Here is a 26,310-nt window from a genome sequence, read left to right as displayed (position 1 = left end):
CAGGGATCCTTGGAAGGGCATAGCTGATTCTGGGTCCGGAGAAGAAAATTTCTTGGCTTTCCTGATTACGTAAGTACTACTGGGGTCATGTCAAAAAGTTTCTGGGCCACTTCCAAGAATAACATTATTTAGGGCACTGATCAGTTTATTATTTCGCCAGAGATACTGATTTATTATGAACTATATATTGAATATTCTTTCTATAAAAATGTCAGTAGGCTGAATAAATCTTCATACTAAAAATGCCATGAATATTCTATTAATACACTTTCTTAACCACAGATCACCTTCAACAAATGTATATTAAGAATCTAGAAGCTGTTAAGTGAAGTAAGTCAGAAAAAGACAAATACCATATGATTTCACTCATATGTGGAATTTAAGAAACAAAACAAATGAGCAAACGGGAAAAACAAGAGAGAAAAAACCAAGAAACAGACTCTTAACTATAGAGAACAAACTGATGGTTACTGAAGGGAGGTGGGGGGGGGATGGATGAAATAGGTGATGGGGATTTAGGGGGGCACTTGTGATAAGCACCAGGTGATGTATGTACGTGTTGAATCACTCAATTGTACACCTGAAACTAGTATTACAACTATATGTTAACTAACTGGAATTTAAATAAAAACTTGGGAAAAAAAAAAAAGAATCTAGAAGCTGAAAATATAATGGTGAACATGGAAGATAGTGCCCCTACCTTTATGAAGCTTACAGTCCAGTAGGAAACGATGGCAATTCGAAACACTGAGATAGTACCTTGGTGGGAGGTAGTAGAGGGTGCTAAGAGAACATAAAACAGGGGCAACTAACTTAAGAGTTGGTGGATCAGAAAGTCTCTCTGAAGACATGACATCTAAGCTGATACCCAAAGGACATTCAAGAGTTTTTGTATGCTGCTTGTTTGCTGGGGGTGAATTTTGTTGGGGAGTGGGCAACAAGAGGGTTAGGAAAAGAGACAAGTGCAATGAGAACTGGAGTATGACTCACTGAGGAACAAATGGTAATTTAGTGTGGCTGGTGGATAGCAAGGGTGAAGGGTGAACGATGAGGCTAAAGAGGCAAGCAGAGGCCAAGTCATAAAGAATCTCTACAGATTATGTTAGGGGAGTTTCAACCTTATCCTGAGGGAGCCAATGAAGAATTTTCAGGAGAGAAATGCCTTCATTACAACTGTCTACAGCATCTAGAATGGATTAGATAGGGGTAATAACATAGGAAGCAAGGAGACCAGTCAGAAGACTGACAGGGAAATCCAGGTGTGACACTGGGGATAGAGACATGTGCATTCAAATACAAGAATCCATGGCCTTTACTGGTTGGGGTGAGGGAGGTATGCAGGGAAAAAGAATTAGAAATGGAAGATAATGCTTAGGCTTCTGTCTTAAGCAAATGAGTTCATAGGGAGTGACATTTGATAAGAAACACTGGAAAAGGGGCACCTGGGTGGCTCAATTAGTTAAGTGGCTTTGGCTCGGTTCATGATCTCGGGGTCCTCAGATTGAGCCCCACATCGAGTTGGGCTCCCTGCTTAGCAGAGAATCTGCTTTCCCCACTCCCTCTGCACACCCCCCTCCCCCGCTTGCGCTCTCTCTTTCAAATAAACAAATAAAATCCTAGAAAGAAACACTGGAAAGGAAGTTAAGTTTGGGAAAAGAAAGGGGACAGGAAAGCAGGTTCAGTTTTGACCATGTTAAATATTGGGTGACTCTGAAACAACCCAAAAAAGATGTCAAGTAGGCAAATGACTCTCTTTCTCATTTTCCGCATTACCAAATCCTGTCAGGTTCACCTTCAAAATACAGCACAAATCTGTCCACCACTCTTCATTACCACAGTTAATCACCCTATTGCAAAGCATCATTATCTCCCTCTATCATCTCCATGTATCCACTGCTATTTTCTAGTCTTCATATGGCAGCCAGAGTGGTTTTTTAAAAATAAAAATCAGATCATGTTAATCTCTATTTTAACCCCTGAAGGTCTTCCTACGAATTTTGGAATAAAAACAAACATCATAGCCAAAAAATCCCTCCATGATATGTACCCTTTTACATCTTTTATTAATTGCTCTCACCTAGCCATACCTGCACTGACCAAGTTCCCCCCTTTTAGGGAATTTCTTTTTTTTCATCAGGGGACTGCCTCATTTTCCTTCATTCCCCTTTCCTCCTTCAACATACAAATCTTGCTCTTTGTCTTTAGATCTCAAACATCACCTCTTCAGAGAGTTCTTCCCTAACCACGCTCTATCACATTACCTTGATTTACCATCTTTGTAGCACTTACAAGAATCTTGTTTATTCCCTACAACATAAGCTCCACGAGAATTGAAACCTGTTTAATCTTTTTCATTGCTATACTTTATGTAGATAGAATACACTCGATAAATGTTTGCTGAATGAATTAACAAATAAATACATGAATAAAATAAATGGAACTGAAGCTCAGCTCACAAGAAATATCTTAGCTGGAGATATTGATTTGGGCATCTTCCACATGTGAATAACAAATAATGTCAGTAAAATAGACATTCCCCATAGGAAGTGTAGAGAGAGACTAAAAGAGGGCTTAAAACAGAGCACGGAGGAACAGCAACATTTAAAGGATGAGCAGAAGAAAAGGGGCACCCCGAAAGAAGCAAGAAACAAGGGCCAGAGAAAAAGGAGAAAAGCCAGCTAATATTCCCAAAGTGCCGGATGCTGTAGAAGAGCATTCTTTATTAGAAAGGGAGCCTGGCTTTAAGGTAAAGTATGTATTCAATGGAGTCAGATATATAATCAACAAACATTTCTTAAGTGCCTACCAAGTGCCATGAACTATGCTAAGGAGTTGGGATATAGGAATATAAAATTAAACAAGAAAATAGATGAAACATTATTTAAGCACTATTCAAAGATTGATACAATCTTCTCTAAGTATGCTATGAGGAGCAAGTCTCAATCTGAATCCTAATTACCACAACTGTTGAGGATTAAATGAGATCTTGTTCATAAAGTGCTGAATATAGTATTTTCAACACAAAAGGCACCCAATAGGTCACACCTACTGCTATAAGATGATCTTCCCTTCACTGATGTAAAACAAAGTACAAAAAAAAAAATACCAGCATACTATAGCAATTTACAGTAATCTTCCCAGGGGAATTATCTGACTTAAAAATCCAGATCTATTCTGAGAATACTAAAATAAGCAAAGAGATGGGATTTTTTATGGGGAAACTACTGAGAGGTACCATCTCAAGGTTTTTTCCAACATTCCAGTTTGGTTTCAGCACAGACACAGAGGTATTTAAGTGACTTAAAAGTAGGTCAACAGACTCCTAGACTTCAGTGCACAGCTGTTTATTTAGCTTCCCACCCCCCCAGATGTGACTCAGAGAAATACCACATACCTGCCTTCCCCCTCAAAAACAGGCTCCTTGGGTTTATCTTATTCTAGAACAAGACTTCTTGACTTTTCTAAAAGTAGACAGGTTAGAAGCACAGTATCACGGCCCAATTATATCTCATTTTTTGTGCTTTTATTTTATTAGATTATATTCTTTAATTATCCCTGTGACAGTCAAGAGATTTGCCTGTTTTTAAAGAACAAAAGTACACTAAGCTGAAAAAACACAAATTCCTCTGAAACACTAAACAAGAAAATGCCAGAATACTTCTCACTTAAATTCCAATTGGGAACATGAGGCTGAAATACCACTGATCAATAGGAACCTTTATTTTGCATGCTATGCAATCCAACCCCCAACCCAAATGCCTCCTTCCTACCAGCACACACTACTTTCCATTGAGTTCCCTCTACTTTGGTTGTTGCCTCAACTCTGGCAATCAAGGCTCCAGTGATTATCTTCTGGCCAAAGGAAAATTATTTTCCTTGTTTCTCTTTTGTTCTTCTCTAACAGACTACTAGTTATTTAGTCCAGACCATGTGGGCAGCAGGGCTACAGGCCTCCTGCCAGTCATACATGCTTAGCAAGCAAAAAGTAAACAAGACATTCTTCTAGGCTGAAATGTTCTAAAAGCAAACCGCAACATTTAAGTTTCTGAATATTCTCAGGTAAATAGTCTATTTACTAGACAGAGTACATTAATAGACCAAGGTCTGGAATAAAAACTAACCAATTCAAAATTTAAATACAGATCTAAGTTTTCCCTTTAATATTAAGGCCAAAAGAACATGAAATTGGAAAGCAAGTGATATCCTGATTGTGACTGTATAACTACGCATTTGTGCTTGTGCCTCTGTAAGGCTTTGATACTCTTCCCTTTTCGGCCTTCAGTCTAAGTGGAATTTCATAATATCTGATCTCTTTGCAGTACAGCACAATTGCTACTTTCTCAAGATAATATGGTCCCTTTTAAAAAATTATTAAAACAGCCTAACTCCATCCTAACAGATTTTGTTTTGTTGTTTGTGGGTGATTTTTTCTTCTGAGACTCTAGCATCAAAAAACTGTTTTTTGATTTGGCAATTTATTCAGAATTCAATGACTTACAATAGAAGTACATCTTCCATCGTAATATATAGAGACTACCTAGCAGCAATAGAATCAACTAAGTGGTTGGTCATGTGCTTGGTCAGGAATGAGTTGGTAGTAGAAATTAAATACTAAGATATAATTTCCAGCTTTAAACCCCTTGTCAGATTTTACTTCTAAGACATCACTGCAAAATTTAAAAATCTAAAAATCTCTTATATTTTAACTTCATTTTCCACATAGGGCTAAAGCCAAGGAAGTCTCTTGAGATAATTTTTTCTGTAAAACAACCATAACGTAAAACAATCTTCGGGTCCTTAACAATCTTTTTTTTAAAGAGGTAGAGACAGAGCATGCACATGCAAGTGGTGGGGGTGGAAGAGCAGGGGGAGAGGAGAGAGTGAAGCTCAAGCGTGGAGCCCAACGTGGGGCTCAATCTCAAGACCCTGAGATCATTACCTGAGCTGAAATCAAGAGTCAGATGCTTAACCAACTGAGCCACCCAGGTGCCCCTAGGGTCAGTCCTTAACAATCTTAAATTCTTTCTCATTCTCCAGGATGTATTCTCATCATTTCACTAAAAATTCTCTTTCCAATATGGTATCCTATTTTATTTATTTATTTATTTAAAGATTTTATTTATTTTATTTGAGAGAGAGAATGAGAGAGAGCAAGCACATGAGAGGGGGGAGGGTCAGAGTGAGAAGCAGACTCCCCGCTGAGCAGGGAGCCCGATGCGGGACTCGATCCAGGGACTCCAGGATCATGACCTGAGCCGAAGGCAGTCGTTTAACCGACTGAGCCACCCAGGCGCCCTGGTATCGTATTTTAAAGATGTAAAAAGGTATCATTTGTGGTACATTTTTGGTGGTGGGGGGGAGAATCAGGGAAACCTCTCCCCTTGAAACCACCCAGCTTTGAGATAATTAACACATTATGGCACATATAACTTTCCATAGTTGGTTCTTTAGTATCATGGCAAATATCCTCAAACAATGGTGGTTGGGTAATTAAATTACAAAAAGAACATACTCAAAGTCTTCATGCTGAAGATTGGACTCTCTGAATTCCTTTTAGGTCTTAGCACATCAAACGGCCTGAGAACAGGAAATACGACGAAGTCCTATCTTTCCAAGTAAAATGCCAACCACACCAACAATCTACATCTTGAACCAAAACAGAACAATGTGCATGCAGTAAGGTAGGATTCTTTTTGGAAAAAGGAGGTTTGATCACTTAATAGTTTCGGTAGATCTAAGGATTATTTCTGGCACCAAAGATGATATATCCTACAAGTCAATTACTTCATCTCCCTAAGCAGCAGTAAGAGGAAGATAATACCACTTTGGCACTTTATCCCTTGCCTGTCATGCCAGAATTTATTCAACAATACTTCTGGAACCAAAATAAAACTTTGGTCTGAGTTCACTGCCTCTTTCAATTGCGTATCATTTCAATCCCTTTTTCACTGCCAGGTTTCTCAAAGAAGCTGCCCACACTTACTAATTCCATTTCTCCATCCATATTCTACTTTCTTATTACTGTTATCTAACTTCCATCACACTCTACTGAAATTTCTCAGTAGGATTTTGTTTTGCCAACATAATGAGAAAAGCAGTAAACTGAAAGGGTCAGCAGAGAACTTAGGTTCAAGCCCTCAACTTTGACATTTACAAGCTCTGTATATTTAAACATTTTATTTCACATCACTGAACATCACTTTCCTCACTTGTAAAATGAATGGATTAGATGACAATCTCTTGGATGTCTTCCTCTACTAAATCTATAGTTGTATGACTAAGTTCAGTCAATCTTCACTTTAATTTCTCTTCGGCATTTGACACTTATCACCACCTTCACTCCTTTATTATCTGCTCAAAACTCAGACTCAGATTCCACTCATGACTTTACCTCTAAACTCTAACATCATGACCATTATCCAACGCCAAATTCTCTATTTCTAAATGCAAAATCTCTCCACTTAGCCATTCAATCTTCACCAAAGACATAATATACACACTCGAACTTGCACCCAAACCAACAAACCACCAATCAGCTTGACCCAAATCTATTTTCTTTTTTTTTTTAATAAAGATTTTATTTCTTTGACAGAGAGAGACACAGCAAGAGAGGGAACACAAGCAGGGGGAGTAGGAGAGGGAGAAGCAGTCTTCCCGCTGAGCAGGGAGCCCGAGGCGGGGCTTGATCCCAGGACCCTGGGATCATGACCTGAGCCGAAGGCAGCTGCTTAACGACTGAGCCACCCAGGTGCCCTGAAATCTCCTATTTTCTTAACAATTAAATTCCTCATTACCCAGTGTCTTGGCTTAAAATCTGGGTCCTCCTTCTTTCTTCTCAGTTTCATTAAATTCTGTTGATCTTTCTTCTAAACAATGCATATTCTCCCTTTTTAAATTTCATCATTCATGCCCGGATTACTCTAAAAGCCTACTACTTGTTCTCTCAATCCTAGTCTGTTCACTCTCCAAACTATTCAGTATTCTCTTGACTGTTCAATATGGTAACCACTAACTACAGGTGGCTATTTAAATTAAAAAATTAGTTAAATTTAAAATTCAGTTCCTAATTCACAATAGATGCAGTTCAAGTACGTAACATACACAAGCGGCTAGTGACTATTATACTGGACAGCACAGATAGAATCCCATTCCCACAGAAAGTTCTATTGTTAAGGAGCTATTACCCTAGACAGAATTTCTTAGCATACTATTTACATCATGGGTTTCCTTCTACTTAAGAACGTGGTCTAGATTATTAACACTTAACCAAACCAGTCTCAAATCTGTATCCTGGCATCTAAACCCTCCAGACTTGGCTTCATAAAATGTCTTCATACATTTTCTTTGCTAAATCTGTTGGCCAAGCAGTTTTCACTAATTATGTAGAGCACTATGCTCTCATTATCACATTCATTCCTTCAATAAACAAACAAACTATGGGAGAGACTTCCAGGTTTGAGGGATACTGCAGAGAAGAAAACAGACAATAATCCTTGGACTGATTTGTTGTTCCCTCTCCTCTCACTGGTTCACTGCCCAACTGTCTTTTTTTTTTTTTTTAAGATTTTATTTATTTATTTGACAGAGAGAGACACAGCAAGAGAGGGAACACAAGCAGGGGAAGTGGGAGACGGAGAAGCAGGCTTCCTGCCTAGCAGGGAGCCCGATGTGGGGCTCGATCCCAGGACCCTGGGATCATGACCTGAGCTGATGCTTAGGCAGACGCTTAACGACTGAGCCACTCAGGTGCCCCTACCCAACTGTCTTTCAAAGCCCATCTCCTTCGAGCTCTCCTAGCGTACCTTTCCCTTGTTAAGCTCTCAGAGCACTAGTATATAGGAAACACTTGGACACAATAAACAGATTTTCTCTTCTTTCAAGCTTTGTCTTCCCAACTAGAATTTAAGCTACTTAGGAATTTGGCATTTACTACCAAAACAAGAAATACTTCTTTGTTAATGTCTACTGAAGAGTTTTAAGAAACACTGAAATCTTACATATCTACAAAGTAGGACAATAATATTTGACTGATTTATTTTGTAGGATCAAACTGAATACGAGGTGTGAATAACTTGGATTTTTTAGATTTTATTTTTAAGAAATCTCTACACTTCACGTGGGGCTCAAACTCAAAACTCTTGGGATCAAGAGTTGCACACTCCACCGACAGACCCAGCCAGGCACCCCTAACTTGAATTTTTCTTGTTGGCAAGAAGAAATCTCTAGGGTTTTATTACAAAAAAGCTAAAAATAAAGACTTATGTTTTGTTTTTGGTTGCATACAAGGGAAATGACAAAATCACTTCAAAAAAGTTAAACACTAAGATTTCTGTTTGATAATAAAATACAACATTCCATGGAATATTGTTTTTAATTCAGGATGGCTCTTTTCTTTTCTCCCAATTTTTTTTTTTTCAAAAAAGTGTTTCATTCATGTATTCAATAAATAGAAACTAGCCATCTACTGTATTCTAGGTGCAAAGGATACATTAATAAACAAAACAGACAAATCCCTCCAAGGTTTACATTCTTGAGGGGGCAGGAAAGAAAAAGACAGACAAAATAAATTAGTAAATGATATAGTATATTAGAAGGTAATAAATGCTAGGGGAAAAAATAAAACAAGGGGATATGGTAATTTTAGAGTGCTCAGGGAAGGTCTCACTGAGATGATCTGAGAAGATAACTTTTAAGGAAAGATGTGAAAGCAATAAGCAAATGATGTAGCTATCTGGAGGAAGAGCATCCCAAGCAGAGGATAAAGTACATTGCAAAGGTTCTGAAGGAGGAGTATGCTTGGTATGTTTCAGCAACAGCAAGAGGACCAGTATGTCTAGAGTGGAATGAGCAAAGGGGAGAATAGAATATGATGTCAGAGTTAATGGACAGACAGACTGTGTAGACGACACAGGGTGAATGAGAAAGGAAGACATTGAAGTTTTGATCTTAGGAATGCCATCATCTGGCTTAAGTTTTATTAGTATCACTCTGTCTCTTGTGATAAACTCTAATGGGGCAAGCATAGATGCTGGAGTACTAGTTAGGAGGTTAATGCAATAATACAGACGAAAGATGATGGTAGGAGAGACCAGAATAGGCAATTCATCAAAAAGATGAATTTAAAAATATGAATACCTGTAATTCAAGAACAGAGCAGGTTGCCAGTTTATCGCCATTTCTGACTTTTAGATTTGTCTGATATCTGGGGAAGATAGTATTAGCATATATTCAACAAATATTTATTTGGTGTCTATTACATGGCAAGTCTTATCAGACATGAGATTATTCTGCAGCAGAAGGGAGGCTGGAGTAGAAGTACCCTGAGATGGGCATGGTGGTAGCAGAATGGGAAGAGATGGAAGAAAATAGACAAGGAGACTTACCATTCTTTTTTTTTTTTTTTTAACACTGTTCTTTATACTTAACTTCATTCATGAAATGAATACTTATTTAGCACTTATCAGATACCAGATACGATTCTATGTTCCTGCACGTAGAAGGGAACAAAAGAGACAACCATCCTTATCATAAGGTTTACACTGGGCGGGGGGCACACAAAAGTAAGAAAAATATATAATGTATCAGATGATACTAAGTACACTGGAGGGGAAAAAAGAAAAGAAACTGAAGAGGAAGATAAGGAGAGGTGGGGGAAAGGTGTGTGTGTTAAGAAGTAGTTTTGCTATTTTAAAGAAAACAGTCAAAACCTTGCTGAAAAGGTGACCTCTGAGCTGTGACCTCAAAGATTACAAGAGCAAACCATACAGATACAGATCTTGACTTATGACTGAGTTACATCCCAATAAATGCATTTTAAGTTGAAGATACTTTAAGTCAAAAATGCATTTAATACACCTGACCTACCACACATAGCTTAGCTTAGCCTACCTTAACTGTGCTCTGAATGCTTACATTAGCCTAGAGTTGGGCAAAATCATCTAACACAAAGCCCATTTGATAATAAAGTACTGCAGAGCTCATGTAATTTACTGGATACTATACTGGAAGTGAAAAACAGAATGGTTGTATGGGTACAGAATAGTTGTATGAGTTGTTTACTCTTGTGATTGTGTGACTGAGTGGGAGCTACAGCTGCTGCCACTACTCAGCATCACAAAAGTGTCATACTGCGTATGGCTAGCCATGGAAAAGACCTAACTTCAAAATTCCAAGTACAATTTGTACTGAATGCATATGGCTTTCACACCATCATAAAACTGAAAAATCAGGGCGCCTGGGGGGCTCAGATGGTTAAGCGTCTGCCTTCGGCTCAGGTCATGATCCCAGGGTCCTGGGATCGAGCTCCGCATCGGGCTCCCTGCTCAGTGGGGAGCCTGCTTCTCCCTCTGCCTCTCTCTCTCTCTCTCGTCTCTCATGAATAAATAAAATAAAATCTTAAAAAAAAAAAACTGAAAAATCATAAGCTGAACCACCTGTATTTGGATGGACAGCTTTATAGGCAGAAGGAAGAATAAATGCACAGGAACAGAGGCAGAACTGCAGTACATTTGAAAAATAGCAAAGAAGGGGTGCAGCTAGAGTATCATGTGTAAAGGAAATTAGTAAGAAATGAAGTAGATGTTCATCTTTTTTTTTTTTTAAGATTTTATTTATTTGTCAGACAGAGCCCACAAGCAGGGGGAGCGGCAGGCAGAGGGAGAGGGAGAAGCAGATTCCCCGCTGTGCAGGGAGCCCAATGCAGGACTCGATCCTAGGACCCTGGAATCATGACCTGAGCTGAAGGCAGACGCTTAACCAACCGAGTCACCCAGGCATCCCGATGTTCATCTTTATATACAACTTACTATCTCTGCTTACTGTGTTCCAAGTTCTTTTCAAGTTAGAATATATATAGAATGTGTATTATATGCTCTAAAATTTCTTTAAAGTCCTAATGGTTGGGTGTTATCGAATACAGTGATAAATAACATCATTTCATAAGACTCAAAACAATCATTCACCACTAGCTACTGAGTAGAATGGGTCAGATTTCCAATTCTGTCCGAAGGGAATCTGCTGAGACCAACATCTGTGGCTAGTTTTCTAAGTCTCAACACAAACATACTCTATACCAAAAAGAGAATGGGTGTTGTTTGTATGATTTCATTGTATATCTTCAAATAATTCAAAGGCAGGGAAAGAATATTAGACAAGTATAATAAGAGTCTGCAGTTAAAATTCCACATACTAAGCAATAATATTAAATGATCCACATATATTATCTCAAAGATAGTTTTCCAGATTTACCTCTCTGTTCACTCCACAGAAATTAAGCCATTTAGGCTGGAACCCCATTACCTTGGTTAAATTTCCCCATAAAAATATAAACTAACTCTCAGATTAGATTTTGAAAGGATGTTTATATTAGAACTCCCTAAAAATAATAGATATTAAAATTTTCAGTAAAGACAAAGTGATCTTCTTATAAAAACGCTTGATAGAACAAACTGAAATTTAATGGAAATTTCCTGTGTTACCACAGGCCAAGTCTGTTTGCCTTGTCTTCCTTTTAATCGTGTTTTGCAATAGGATTCTGTTACAGGTCCATGTATAAAGCAGAGGCTAAGTTCTAACTAACCCCAAAAGAGCCAATTTTTCTTTTCATTTTCTCATGTAAGCCAAAATGATTAAGAACAAATCAGAATATTTCATAATATTAAGTATCACATGCATCTTCTATATACAGATAAAACAAGTAAAATGTGTTCCTGACTTTATACAACATTCCTAAAACAGGCTTTCAGAATACTATGATTAACTTAGCCTAAACAGCTTCATTTAAAGAATGCTTAGCCTAAACAGGTTCATTTAAAGAATTCTTAAAAGGGGGGCGCCTGGGTGGCTCAGTTGTTAAGTGTCTGCCTTTGGCTCAGGTCATGACCCTGGGGTCCTGGGATCGAGCCCCACATCTGGCTCCCTGCTCAGCGGGAAGCCTGCTTCTCCCTCTCCCACTCCCTCTGCTTGTGTTCCCTCTCTCGCTGTGTCTCTCTGTCAAATAAATAAATAAAATCTTAAAAAAAAATTCTTAAAAGTTTAGTGATTCTATACTGCAAACTTATGTTTTACACACAAAGGTTATCTTCAATCTGTGAATAATAGCTGGATGGTTGGGAGAAAGTACCAGTAGCCCAGAAGAATACCATCTTTCAACCATTAATCTTTAAGTAAACTATCAGCAATGGTTTTCACTGAAAAATAATGAGCCTGAAATTCACTTCTACATTTGAACTTTTTTGTTGTGGTTGTTCATTTGGTGTTTATTTTTTAGTTTTCCATTTGTTTACTTTGGCATGTGAGGTACCTCATGATATAGGAAGCAAAACAGAGTAGTGCTTCTTGTTTCCATACTCCCTCCTTGTGGTCAAGTTCCTCCTATTAAAGACAGTTTTCTTTTTTTAAATGATTATATTTTATTTTAAATTTTTAGAAATTAACATATAATGTATAATTGGTTTCAGAGGTACAGATCTATAATTTATCAGTCTTATATAATACCCAGTGCTCATTATATCACGTGCCCTCCTTAATGTCCATCACCCAGTTACCCCATCCCTCTACCCCCTCCCTCCCCTCCAGCAACCCTATGTTGTTTCCTATGAACTTTTAACATATTTGACTAGAGCTATTATTTTAGAAAGTTATGTATGTGGTAAATAGTTTTTAAAAGCAAGTCTACCTCCCACCCTCAACCCCAGTGTCCCAGGTCTTCTTTCCAGATGCAATCATTGCTACCAACCAAAGATGGCCTCCATACATATAAAAGGCGGGGGAGGGGGGAGGTGGGTATATGTGTGTATTTTAAATTACAGTTTTAAAGAACAATCACTTCTTTTCAAAAATACTTATGGAATAGGGCATCTGGCTGGCTCAGTCAGAGAAACATGCGACTCCTGATCTCGGGGTCATGAATTCAAGCCCCATGCTGGGTGTAGAGATTACTTAAAAACAAATAAAACTTAAAAAAATACTTATGGGGCACCTGGGTGGCTCAGTCGGTTAAGCATCTGACTCTTGGTCTCAGCTCAGGTCTTGATCTCAGGGTCGTGAGTTCAAGCCCTGTGTTGGGCTCCACACCCAGCGTGGAGCCTACTTTAAAAAACAAAAAAACAAAAAACTTATGGAATAACAGAATAATGAAAATACCATCACCTTAAATTCTTAAATTAATACAGTACTTTACAGTTTTCAAAGCACTTTGAAGTGTATCAGCTCACTGATCTTCAAAACAGCCTTTGGTAAACATATTTCTACCTCAAAGAACCCTCTGAGTCATTTACTATATCCATCTCTCTCAGGAAGATAACATTCAAATCAACACCAAATGAGAGTAGTTGCATACTTATGAAACAAAAAAAGCAACACACTTCCAAGGAGGTTAACTATCTTCTGTTGGTGGCATATTCCACTTTCTCAGATCTACAGTCTATAACTTACTGTAATTTTTAAAATTTAAACTGGCATCAGTATCACAAAAATATTTGTTACCATACACATATTACTAAATTAGTTTCCTATTTTAGACTATTATTGCCAATATATCTGAGAAAGAAAGCCATTCTCTATTCCTTACCTATTCCCACCACATCCATAATACACAGAAGTAGTACTACTAAGGGTCTCATTTCATTAACAGAAGAGCAGTTATCAGTCTTCCTATTTTGGTATTGTAATACACCAGAACAATCCTTCAATGCTGATGACACCACTCCCTAATTTAAGCCTCCTAAAAGTGGATTAATTAACTTAAAGTTAATTAACACTTAACTTCTGGCTAAATACAAACACCAAACATTGTATTTCCAAGTATGAAGCCAGTTGATCTCTGAAGTAATGGAGATAAAATAAAAACAGCATAAAAAGATGTTGCACAGGGCGCCTGGGTGGCTCAGTTGGTTAAGTGACTGCCTTCGGCTCAGGTCATGATCCTGGAGTCCAGGGATGGAGTCCCGCATCGGGCTACCTGCTCAGCAGGGAGTCTGCTTCTCCCTCTCCCGCTCCTCCCTCTTGTGCTCTCTCACTCTCTCTCTCAAATAAATAAATAAAATCTTTGAAAAAAAAAAAAAAGATGTTGCACACTGGGGCACCTGGGTGGCTCAGTTGGTTAAGCGACTGCCTTCGGCTCAGGTCATGACCTCAGGGTCCTGGGATTGAGCCCCGCATCAGGCTCCCTGCTCGTCGGGAAGCCTGCTTCTCCCTCTCCCACTGCCCCTGCTTGTGTTCCCTCTCTCGCTGTGTCTCTCTCTGTGTCACATAAATAAATAAAAATTAAAAAAAAAAAAAAAAAGATGTTGCACACATTTCCATGACTTGAAAGTATTCATCCAGCAGAGACTCCCTTGCCTACATGTATTTGAGGTTTGTTTTTTTTTTTAAGATTTTTATTTATTTGACAGAGAGAGAGACACAGCGAGAGAGGGAACACAAGCAGGGGGAGTGGGAGAGGGAGAAGCAGGCTTCCCACTGAGCAGGGAGCCCGATGCAGGGCTCGATCCCAGGACCCTGGGATCATGACCTGAGCCGAAGGCAGACGCTTAACAACTGAGCCACCCAGGCGCCCCCTCTGAGGTTTTAAATTACATATAATACTTCACTGTACCCATATAGTACTTAACATTAAAAGGGTTCAAAATACTTTTTTAAAAACTGCGGTATAATCTAAATAAAATTTTCCACTTTAGCCTTCCAAATACCTTTAAAAGACCCTAATTAAGATGGAAGTGAAAGATCCCTCTTCCTTTTATTGATAAGAATACATTCACAGAAAAATTAAGTAAGTCATATATGTTATCCCAAGTCATAAACCCAGTGCTCACTTCAGCAGCACATATACCAAGTCATAAACCCAAAAGAAATCAGACAGAAATTCAAAAGACGGGGTATCTGGGTGGCTTAGTCAGTTAAGCATCCAACTCTTGATTTCGGCTCAAGTCATGATCTCAGAATCGTGAGATCAATCCCAGTGTCAGGTGCATGGAGTCTACTTGGGAATCTCTCTCCCTCTCCCTCTGCCCCTCCCTCACCCCTCCCACATGCCCACTCTCTCAAAGAAATTTTTTTTCAAAAGAAACTACTTTTGAAAAAAAGTTTTTATTACAAAGAGAGCTACCCTATGACCCAGCAATTGCACTACTGGGTATTTACCCCAAAAGTACAGATGTAGTGGAAAAAAAAAGCCATATGCACCCCAATGCTCATAGCGGCAATGTCTGCAATAGCCAAACTGTGGAAAGAGCCGAGATGCCCTTCAACAGATGAATGGATAAAGAAGATGTGGTCCATATATACAATGGAATATTACTCAGCCATCAGAAAGGATGAATACCCAACTTTTACATCAGCATGGATGGGACTGGAGGAGATTATGCTAAGTGAAATAAGTCAAGCAGAGAAAGTCAATTATTATATGGTTTCACTTATTTGTGGAACATAAGGAATAGCATGGAGGACATTAGGAGAAGGAAGGGAAAAATGAAGGGGGGCAAATCAGAAGGGGAGACGAACCATGAGAGACCATAGACTGTGGGTTTTAGAGGGGAGGGGAGTGGGGGGATGGGTTAGCCCAGTGATGGGTATTAAGGAGGGCACGTATTGCATGGAGCACTGGGTGTTATATGCAAACAATGAGTCATGGAACACTACATCAAAAACTAATGATGTACTGTATGGTGACTAACATAATAAAAGAAAAAGAAAAAAAGTTTTTATTATGAACTCAAATTATGATCAATCCCTCCCTAAATCTTAAGTTTCTTATGCTAATACAAAACTGGTAACAAATAATAGGACACTACCAAATGTAGGAAGAGAAAGAATAATATTTTTAGATAATCATATTTTCAAGTGCTCTACAAGTCTGGATCAAGTGATTTCAACAAATCAGTGGGAGGACTGGGGGGAAAAACCCACAAGTCCTATTTCTTAGCCATTAATCTCTTCACAGGCCAACCCAAGATACACTAGTATGATTCTTTTTTTTTTTTTTTTTTTAAGATTTTATTTATTTATTTGACAAGAGAAAGACAGCAAGAGAGGGAACACAAGCAGGTGGAGTGGGAGAGGGAGAAGCAGGCTTCCCACTGAGCAGGGAGCCCAGTGCAGGGTACTCAATCCCAGGACTCTGGGATCATGACCTGAGCCGAAGGCAGACGCGTAACAACTGAGCCACCCCAAGCACCCCTACTGGTATGATTCTTATATCCTATGTTTTTTACCAAATGAAAAGAAAAATTTTTTTTAAGATTTTACTTATTTGAGAGAGAGAGCACACACATGAGCGAGAGAGGACAAGCAGGGGAATCAGCAGAGAGAGAAGCAGGCTCCCCGCTGAGCAAGGAACCTGATGGGGAACTCGATCCCAGGACCCTGGGATCATGACCTGAGCCGAAGGTAGATGCTTAACCGACTGAGTCACCCAGGCACCCCTGAAAAATTTTAATATAGCAAGAGAGAGCATTCAAACCAAGTAGGAAAGAAACGTGGTATGAACTGAAAAAGAATCAAGTCATCATTAATTTGCTGTTATTTTAATTATCTTTGATATGGAGAGTACATTCTGTGTTGCTATACCTATCCTAAAGAACTTAAGCCTCCCATGAAAATGTTAAAAATAAATGTGAACCCCAAACTGAAATAACTATTTAGATCCATATCTGGAAAATTAAAGTCCAAGTTATCTTAGAACAAACTGTACAGCATTTATCTTTCATTTTAGAAGGGCCAGGAAACATATGTTCACATTTTCTTACATATGCATAAACAAACAGTGGAAGGATAAATAAGAAACTGGTTATCTAAGGTGGCAGGGATATAAACCAGTCGAAAAGACACATTTGGAAGCAAGATTTCACAGGTAATTAAAAAAAAAGGGGGGGGTGGGGTTTTTTGAGAGAGAGAGAGAGGACAAGTGGGAGGGGCAAGGAGGTGGGGCTTGATCTCAGGACCCGGAGATCACAACCTGAGACAAAACCAAGAGTGAGACACTTAATGAACTGTGCCACCCAGGCACCTCCACAGTTAGGTAAATTTTTAATTTTTGAACTTATGAGAATCATTACCATTCAAAAGTACAGTAAGAGGGTATAGTATTTTACTGGAATAATCTATCTTAAAATCATTTCTCAAAGCCTCCTCAGCTTTTATCATACCTCCTAAAACACTGAAGTTTCTGGAAAAAAAATCTGATTTTCTATTACCCAGTTAAAAGATGGGGGAGAGAAGGTTAGAGCCAAAGTGACTTAAGAACTTCTGAATGTGTAACTCATGATATTTCATCCCTTAAACATTATTATAGGAGCACCTGGGTGGCTCAGTTGGTTAAGCAGCTGCCTTCAGCTCAGGTCATGATCCCAGAGTCCTAGGATCAAGCCCCACGTCGGGCTCCCTGCTCAGCAGAGAGGCTGCTTCTCCCTCTCCCTCTGCCTACTTGCACTCTCTGTCAAATAAATAAAATCTTTAAAAAAAAAAAATTATTATAGAAACTTAAGAGTAACTCTCCCCTTAATAGAAGTTTTTTAAAAGGCAATATAGTCTAAAGGTTCATACAAATGCATGCAGTAAACTTCAAACTGCATTTAATATGACCTTATTAAATCAGCTATCTTATTGAAATCAAATGTTTCTCTGGCCAAAGAAAAAAACTTCAATTGCAAGAAACACTTACCAAGTTTGACTGATAAATTTAAACCCTATCGGATACTAATTTCAACTGCAGGAGAAAGAGCTGCTCTAAGGAAGTTACCCAAGTTATTTACTATACTGTTTTCTATAACCATGTATAAACATATGGAGAAACGAGAGATTACAATAGAATGACTAATACACCAGAAGCTTAGGAAGACAGTGTGGGGAAACAGAATGGGTATGGAATTAGACCTAAGTTTGAACCTGACTCTACCTCCAGGTTTGGACAAATGACTTAACTTCTCCAAACCTGTTTCTTTAATGACAAAATGAAGCTGATACCACCTAATTTGAACATTTGTTAAGAGAATTACATGATAAGTCCTCATTGGCAGGTTCCAGATTATTCTGACTAGCTCATACAGAGGACGTAGGGCAGAAAGAAAAAGCTTTCTTTAGTGAATATTTTTGAAGTCATATGTGAGAAAACTATGTAGAAAGAAAATAATCTAAAGTAGCAAAGAAAGAGAAATTCTCTGGGAGTCAGGTAACTAGGATCTAGTAAAAAAGATTACTGAGCATCTCTTTTTAAAAATGAAGGTTTTTATTTCACCTATTTCTTAATTTCCTTCCTCCTTTTACAAGTTCAGATGTGAACATTAGCCTAGAGGAATCATTTGAATACTCTAGGGAAAATATCCAGTGTAAGTAAACATGGCTATCAAACAAGATAAAAAGAATCTAAATTAGAAACTAGGTTTAAAATCACTGCAAACATGGGGCACCTGGGTGGCTCAGTTGTTAAGCGTCTGCCTAGGCTCAGGTCATGATCCCGGGGTCCTGGGATGGAGCCCTGTGTTGGGCTCAGCTGGAAGCCTGTTTCTCCCTCTCCTACTCCCCCAGCTTATACTCCCTCCCTCGCTGTCTATCTCTCTGTGTCAAAATAAATAAATAAAATCTTTAAAAAAAAAATAAAATAAAATCACTGCAAACATTTATGTTTTCTTTCAAAAAATTTCCAACAGAATTTATAGATGATCACATGAGTATTCTTTTTGTTAAAATAGGAAATTGCTTTTTAAAATATGAGATCATCTTAAGACAATTCTATACTTGTGGAGTATTATTTCTTATTGGCAAAAATACTTGTTACTGAAGTTGGAATCATATGAAATTGCATGCAGTTTCTAGCCAACTGTTTTTGACCTACAAAAACCTAATTTCACTTTTAGTGTTCAACGTGTGCCAGAAATACCACGTACTGGGTTAAGACAGGTCCTGTGATCTCAGGTAACATACGGGTTTAGCTGAAAAAACAGAACAGAGGTACAGGGCATCCACTAAAATTTAAAAAAGGTTATTGATAAAACTTCATTTCTCTTTCATATTTCAGCACCCACACAGATTGAAACAATTAATATTATTTTTTCAATTCATTAATGTATACTATATTAAGGACATTTGATAGAAAACAAATTTCCTTAGATTTGGTCCTCACCATTCAGTACAGGACCTAGAAACCATGTTAACATGGAGGGGAGGGGTGATAAAAAAAAAAAGGGGGAATTCAAAGAGGTTACCTCTTTGAATGTTTTTATATAATGTACCTTTTATTTCTTCATGTTATAGAGAAAATGTGCTCCTAATTCCCCTGAAGTGTCTTTTCTATAAGTCACAGCAGGGCATATAGTATCAAAAGCATAAAAGTTCAAAAAATAATTGGGAAACATTGGGAGCAAAGTACCTAGAATGAAGTTATTTGCTAATTAGAAAATTATCACCTGGCTCTGAACTATTTCAGGCATTCTTGTCCAAAAAAATTACTGCCCTGAGAATCTACATATCTGCTTTTTAAATGTACTACATATTTGGAAATCTATAAACCAGAGGTTGTTCAAAGATTAACAAAAATTATTCTTTTTAAATTGCTTAGAAGAATTTGGGGACTTCTTGGCCCACTACCCCCAACACACGTAGCTAGAATTGGGGGAAGAGAAGCAAAGGAAATTTATTTTACTACTTCTAAAAAGTCCCTGTTAGGCTTGGCGATCCAAGAGATGAAATTTGACATGTGGATGGATGCAAGAGCTTTCTTTGCTCATTTTTGCCTGAGTGCACATATTCTATACTGAGGTCGCCTGTGAGAAACTAAAAGGTTTCTCTTAAGATAATAACACATTTCAGGATTTAACAATTCTGACTAACAACCAAGAAAGTAAAGAATGCCTACTGATTTACTATTTAAATTTCTGCCTGCAGGGAATGAACTGTGACACAATTCAGCCACCAACTACTACCTTTTTAGAATAGGCTTTTTAAAGAACAGAATGATTTTGAAATAAAGCTCAACTCTCAGCATACCTCTTTCCAAACTAGTTCCTGCACCAGCTAAACGGAGAGCTCGACGACTGGGTCAAAAGAGGGCTAGCCACGGCGGGGCTGATTCAGAAAATCAGCAGCCCCTCTTCCAGGAGAGCTTTGCCTTTTTTTTTTTTTTTCTAAAGTTTGAATTTCTTAGGTTAAAAGAACTTTTCCCTCAAAACTGCACAAACAGAACCTGCTTTTCAAACAGAACTCTGTAAAAAATTGATTGGTGAGCCTTCTGGTTACTGCTTTTCACACACTCTTTCATTAACTATGCGAATTTCTTAACACGACCACTCATTTTAACATTTTTATGCAGGTCTTGCTTATTGGACTATTTTACGGAAGTTTTCCCCAGTTTAATACTAAATTTTGTACAAAAGCACTGATTCCATAGACCAGTAAGGCTTTCTCATCTTGGTCAACAAGCTGCTACTAACTGCTAATTAAAAATGCACTTTTTACCCACTATTCTCTTTCACGCACACCCCCTTGGAAACTGTATTTCAGAAGCAAACTATAACTTTCTCCAAATTCACAGATGACAGCTTTGGTTTTAGGGGAACAAAATGTGGAGTTGCCAGTGCAGTCAGCCTGAAACCTTTGTGTCTGTCAGAGGAAAGAACAAAAGGAAGCGCTTCCTCCCCCAGCCCCTCCTTAGCTCTGGAGGAAGGCAGGCTTGACAGAACAGTTCTAGAGAAAAAGGAAACCATGCCGAATCTAGTGAGAGTTTCCCCTAAACAAACACAAAGCTACCCAAGCTACCCACCTTGGATAGCTGCCTCCTGAGGCTAAAGCGTTGAACCATGGTCACCCTGAGTAATCTTCAGACAAAGCAATCCACGAAGGGAAGGGTTTGGTTTTTTTGTTTGATTTTTAAAAAACAGCTTCTTGGAAAAGTCGGTGGCAAAACATTTTGAAGACTATCACAGAAGTCCAAAGAATTTCCCTGGGAGTCTTAGCAAACTTGGAACCACCTCATTGTTCCATCGGGAGATACTGCAAAGCCTACGTCGGAGAGGGCGGGCGGACCCGCAGCAGGGAGGGGCAGAATCCTGGAGCTGCTTCGCCCAGTGCCAAGCTCGGTTAGCACTTCCTGTGAGTCAGCCGAGAGGGGTCCAGACAGAAGGACCACCCCTTCTCTTTCCACCAAATCCTCAGCCCAGGATGCCGCTCTGGTGCCACCTGAGACTCCGGGGGATCGAACCTGATGTTCTGGTCTGTGTGGGGCGAGGAGTGGCGCACTGGGGTTAGAAAGCATCAGCCTCAAGCAGAAACCTGGGAACTGCGATTCTTCCCACCCTAAAGCCCTCCCAGTGGAGGAGGTCCCCTGCAAAGAGCGACACCCCCTTCTCAACCTCCACCTCAGGTAATCTGCTGGGTAAAATGGTGTGAATAAAAGGAGGTGGCAAAAAGCCCCCGACTGTGACTGTACCAGCTCAGCTCCGAGGAGACTCCTCCCAGCTGGGCTCGGCAGCTGTCCGGCTTTGTCTAAGGTAATTGGCCAAGTCTTTCCTCTTATTCACAGGAGTCCCGCCCCGGGAAGGAATGTCAGGTGCAGAGAAGCATACTTCGTGGGTGACTTCAACTTCGTTACAGGGTGACTTCAACTTCCTTACCAAGTTAAACAAACTAAGGCCGCCTCCTGAGTTAATTGACTTCTCTCATTAGAACGATGTAATTAAAAAAAAATCTACACACATAACAAAAGAAACAGCTCAGAGTGAATTAATGTAGGTAGAGGTATGAAAATGACAATCCTGAGGGCAGTTGCAAAGATAAAAAATATTTTGCTATCGTTTGCCAGTCTCTTCCTATTTATTTGATTCTGCTGCCAGACAACCAATGTAAGGACAAAACTTCATTCTCGTGAAATTTCCACTCTACATGCTCCTGTCTGAATTGTTCATTACTCCTAAATGATTTTAAAAACTGACCAGGGCAGAACTTGTTGGCACATATTAATTTTCCTTGCTCTAGTGATCCTCAATTCCCTGTAAGCATGATTATGCTTATGTCACGTATAGTCTTTGTTGGAATGAACCTACTATGTGCAGTCCCTGTGTTAGGCATTTCACATATTTGTTTTTGTTTTTGTTTTTTTTTAAAGATTTTATTTATTTGACAGAGACACAGCGAAAGAGGGAACACAAGCAGAGGGAGTGGGAGAGGGAGAAATAGGCTTCCCACAGAGCAGGGAGCCCGATGCGGGGCTCGATCCCAGGACCCTGGGATCATGACCTCAGCCGAAGGCAGACGCTTAACGACTGAGCCACCCAGGCGCCCCGGCATTTCACTTATTTTATCCTATTGATTTCTTAAACACCCTTGTGAAATATATATTAAATCCCAATTCTTCAGATAAGTAAAGCAGGACTATTCTCTCTAAAACATCAGCATTATCATGAGGAAACCATATAGTGTTACTAATTTTTTTTTCCTTTGGGCAAGAAAAGTGAAAAATCAATTTGAAAAGACAGATATTTTATACAATGGTTATTCTCAACTATGCCCTTGTCACACACTCCAGTTTCCAATTATCACCAAATATGATGCACAATTTTAAAAACTTCACCTAAAATATCACACAATTTCACAATACCTTGGAAGAGTACAAAGATGTACCAGATTCAAACAAGTAACAGGATGCCACAGCTCCAAAAAAATGCACTCTAACTGAAATAAACTGAAATGTATAAAAATTTTATTCCAAAAACCTTAAATGGAAAAGGGTTGAACATATTTAAATTATTTGTGAAATTCCAAAGCTAAGAAAACTTTAATCAACAACTATGACTGAAAGTAAAGGCTCCCTCATATCTAAGGTTCAGAATATGCAATGTAACCTAATATTTAAACTGACTGAAATTTAAGTCCAAGTGGAAGACAGGCTGAGAGAGAACCTGAGTTCTGTGTGTTTCTGTTTTGTTTTGTTTTTAAAGGGTAAGAGTACCAGTACTTCCATCTTTTTCCTACACAATGAAACTGAATACTCAGAAAATTTCTCCTGGGAATGAAGGAAGACCTAATGAGATGCTGGTGTGGAAATAATAAAGTTCCTTACAGAAAGACATACTGTTTTAAATATAAACATGAGGTGTTTCTGATATAATCAACTGGAATCCCAGATAACTGCTAAACTGCAAAGAGTTGCAAGATTCTTTCTAACCCGCACCTCCCAAAGAAAGGAAAGACGAAAAGGAATTAGAAAAAAACTGTCAAAAGTCTACACACCTAGGTACACAAAAAATATCAATGATGACTTGAACAGGATATAAATCCTCAAAGTCCCAGGTACACATAAAAAGACTTATGGATTGGGGTGCCTGGGTGGCTCAATCGTTAAGTGTCTGCCTTTGGCTCAGGTCATGATCCCAGGGTCCCGGGATCGAGCCCCATATTGGGCTCTCTGCTCAACGGGAAGCCTGCTTCTCCCTCTCCCACTCCCCCTGCTTGTGTTCCCTCTCTTGCTGTCTCTCTGTCAAATAAATACATAAAATCTTAAAAAAAAGACTTATGGATTAAAAGAATGGTGTCTTCATTCTAGGAGGAACTTACTAATTTTTTACCTATAAACACAAACCTCTAATTGTTCAAAGGCAACAAGACCTGTTAAAAATCATCCAAGTGTAATACTGCAATCCAATCCTTGATAAGACAACAAAAAACTGAAAATATCTTTAATAAACATAGCCGTTAGGGGAAAAATTAAAATCTCTGAATATGATCTATTTTGAGGTGTCTGGCAGCAAAGGATGAAAATAGTAGACCAAGATCAAAGGTTACGAAAGAATAGTTAGAAGGCAGAAATGTATAACCTAGAGAAAAATCAACAGCTCTGCAATCATTCTTTTATTACTCCAAGACCTGAATAAACACTGTCCTTCCAGTAATCTGTGATTGAAAATCCACAACCCCTTACTCTATGCAGAAACAGACAGGAACTGTCCATGGGGTTTTTAATCTTTTTGTTTTTAGAAGATTTTATTTATTTGTCAGAGAGAGAGAGAGATCACAAGTAAGCAGACAGGCAGGTAAAGGGAGAGGGAGAAGCAGGCTTCCCACCAAGCAGGGAGCCCATTGCAGGGCGCTCAATCCCAGGACTCTGAGATCATGACCTGAGCCAAAGGCAGACGCTGAACTGACTGAGCCACCCAGGCGCCCCGAGATTCTTAATCTTTTTTGGATCACAAACTCTTTAGAGATCTGTTAAAAGCTATGAACTCAGTCACTGGAGTAACAGACATAAAATTCATGAATAGACATACACAGTGTTTTTGACACAATTCTAAATGGTCAATGGATTCCCCTAAAGCTTGTCCACACACCCCATTTTAAGAACTTGGTTAAGTTCCCTTGGGGTGCCTGGGTGGCTCAATGGTTAAGCAGCCGACTCTTGATTTTGGCTCAAGTCATGATCTCAGGGTTGTGAGATCGAGCCTGGGGTTGGGCTCTTGAGTATGGACCCTGCTTGAGATTCTCTCTATCCCTCTCTCTCTGCCCCTCCCCCTGCTCACACACTCTCTCTTAAAAAAAAAAACAAAAAAACAACTCTTGTCCCCATCATAACTAAAAAAGAGATGAACATCAATCACTAAGCAATCCTGTCTTCTGCTTTCCACCATAGGTAAGAGTTTTAAGTAGATCTAGGAACCAGAAAAAAGTCTGCCTTTGACATGTTGGCCGCAGCTCCCCATACATTTTCCTTACTTGTTTATCAAATAATAATCTACTTCCAAAGCCATAATCTTTAGGAAATGGCATTTTATTTTAGTTTTTATTATCTTTATAGAAAAATATTTTATTCTCTTTATTTTATCCATCATATATAACCCCACACTAGGGATAACATTAGTACTTACCTTATTATTCATTGTCTTGCATATGTATAAACATGTACGTATGTTTTACCTAGGACTATACTGCTTTCTGATTCACATTATCACTTAAAAAGTCCAAAACTGGGGCGCCTGGGTGGCTCAGTTGTTAAGCGTCTGCCTTTGGCTCAGGTCATGATCCCGGGGGTCCTGAGATCGAGTCCCGCATCAGGTTCCCTGCTCTGCCGGAAGCCTGCTTCTCGCTCTCCCACTCCCCCTGCTTGTGTTCCCTCTCTCGCTGTGTCTCTCTGTCAAATAAGTAAATAAAATCTTAAAAAAAAAAGTCCAAAACAGGGAAGCGTGGGTGGCACTGTCAGTTAAGCAGGTGACTCTTGGTTTCATCTCAGGTCGTGATCTCAGCGTCATGAGATCGAGCCCTGTGTCAGGCTCAGCACTCAACATGGAGTCGGCTTGGATTCTCTCTCCCTCTCCCTTTGCCCCTCCCCCCACCTCTCTAAAATAAATAAATCTTTAAAAAATGAGGGTTGCTGGAGGGGAGGTGGGTGGGGGGAATAGGGTAATTGGGTAATGGGCATTAAGGAGGGCATGTGATGTGATGAGCACTGGATGTTATAAGCAACCTATAAATTACTGAACACTACATCTGAAACTAATGATGTACTATAAACTGGCTAACTGAATTTAAAAAAAATCTTAAAAAAAAAAAAGTCCAAAATAACAACAGAAACATACAAATACCTTGGGTAAATATTATAAAACTTAAACAAATCAACCCAATTTAGCTGGTTTCTTTATTTGAAACACTTGTCCCTCCCCCACAAACTTCATTCTTAAAATTCTATATAAACACATTTTAAAAATAGATATTAAAGTTGTATACTACTTCATATCATGTAATACAAACTACACTTTTACAGAGAAGTAAACTAAAGTTCAAAGAGGTTTTCAAACTTGCCCCTAAATCACAGAGTTGGTATTAAGAGTCAGAACTGGAACCCTAAATACAAATTTCACTATATTGCTGCTTCCATTACATCATGCTTCCTCCTATTTTTAATAATTTAAAACGCACTAAAACCAAACACTAAAGATATTCATGCAATCAAGTTTTTCTGAAACTGAATAATTACTCTATTTTTAAAAATGTGAACCTTTACACTTTAAGTTGAGTGAGTCTCCTCGAAGCTTGGCACAACTGAAGAACTCCTATAACAGAGTTACATTAAATAAATCATGTTCAAACATCATTGTGGGTTTTAACCAGAGTCCTGTGATAACCCAGAAGTAACAGGAGCCAGAAGTGATAGTGCCAGCTAGCTACCAGTCAATAAAACTAAGCCTAAAAATTTAGTAGGCTTTCATTAAGCAATGCCAGGTCATTTCAGAAAGCCCCCTTTCATTTACACACTAAACAAGTATTTATGACACCCTTTACTTTTAAGCAGGTCACAATCTAGTAAGAAAACAGAAAACTTAAACAATTGTCATT

At 38.8% G+C, this 26,310-nt stretch overlaps 1 protein-coding gene across 6 annotated transcripts in view; it reads right to left on the bottom strand.

Moving 5' to 3' along the window:
- Window positions 1-26,310, bottom strand: part of TMCC1 (transmembrane and coiled-coil domain family 1) — a 251,085-nt gene that overhangs the window by 112,433 nt on the left and 112,342 nt on the right. Inside the window, exon 1 of one of the 6 annotated variants that reach the window (XM_034996438.1) lies at window positions 20,753-22,125. The exons of 4 other annotated variants lie outside the window; for them this stretch is intronic. In XM_034996438.1, the coding sequence (XP_034852329.1) occupies window positions 20,753-20,791 (39 nt within the window). In that variant the 5' untranslated portion in view covers window positions 20,792-22,125. Of the gene's footprint in view, window positions 1-12,301; window positions 12,453-20,752; window positions 22,126-26,310 lie in introns of those variants that run through there. One more of the 6 variants, XM_034996437.1, reaches the window with a different exon arrangement.

This window comes from Mirounga leonina, unplaced genomic scaffold (assembly GCF_011800145.1).
Source record: "Mirounga leonina isolate KUSES-001 unplaced genomic scaffold, KU_Mleo_1.0 Mir_94, whole genome shotgun sequence".
NCBI lineage: Eukaryota > Metazoa > Chordata > Mammalia > Carnivora > Phocidae > Mirounga > Mirounga leonina.
The sequence above is the reverse complement of the archived record's forward strand: the minus strand, read 5'-3'. Positions and strand labels throughout refer to the sequence as shown.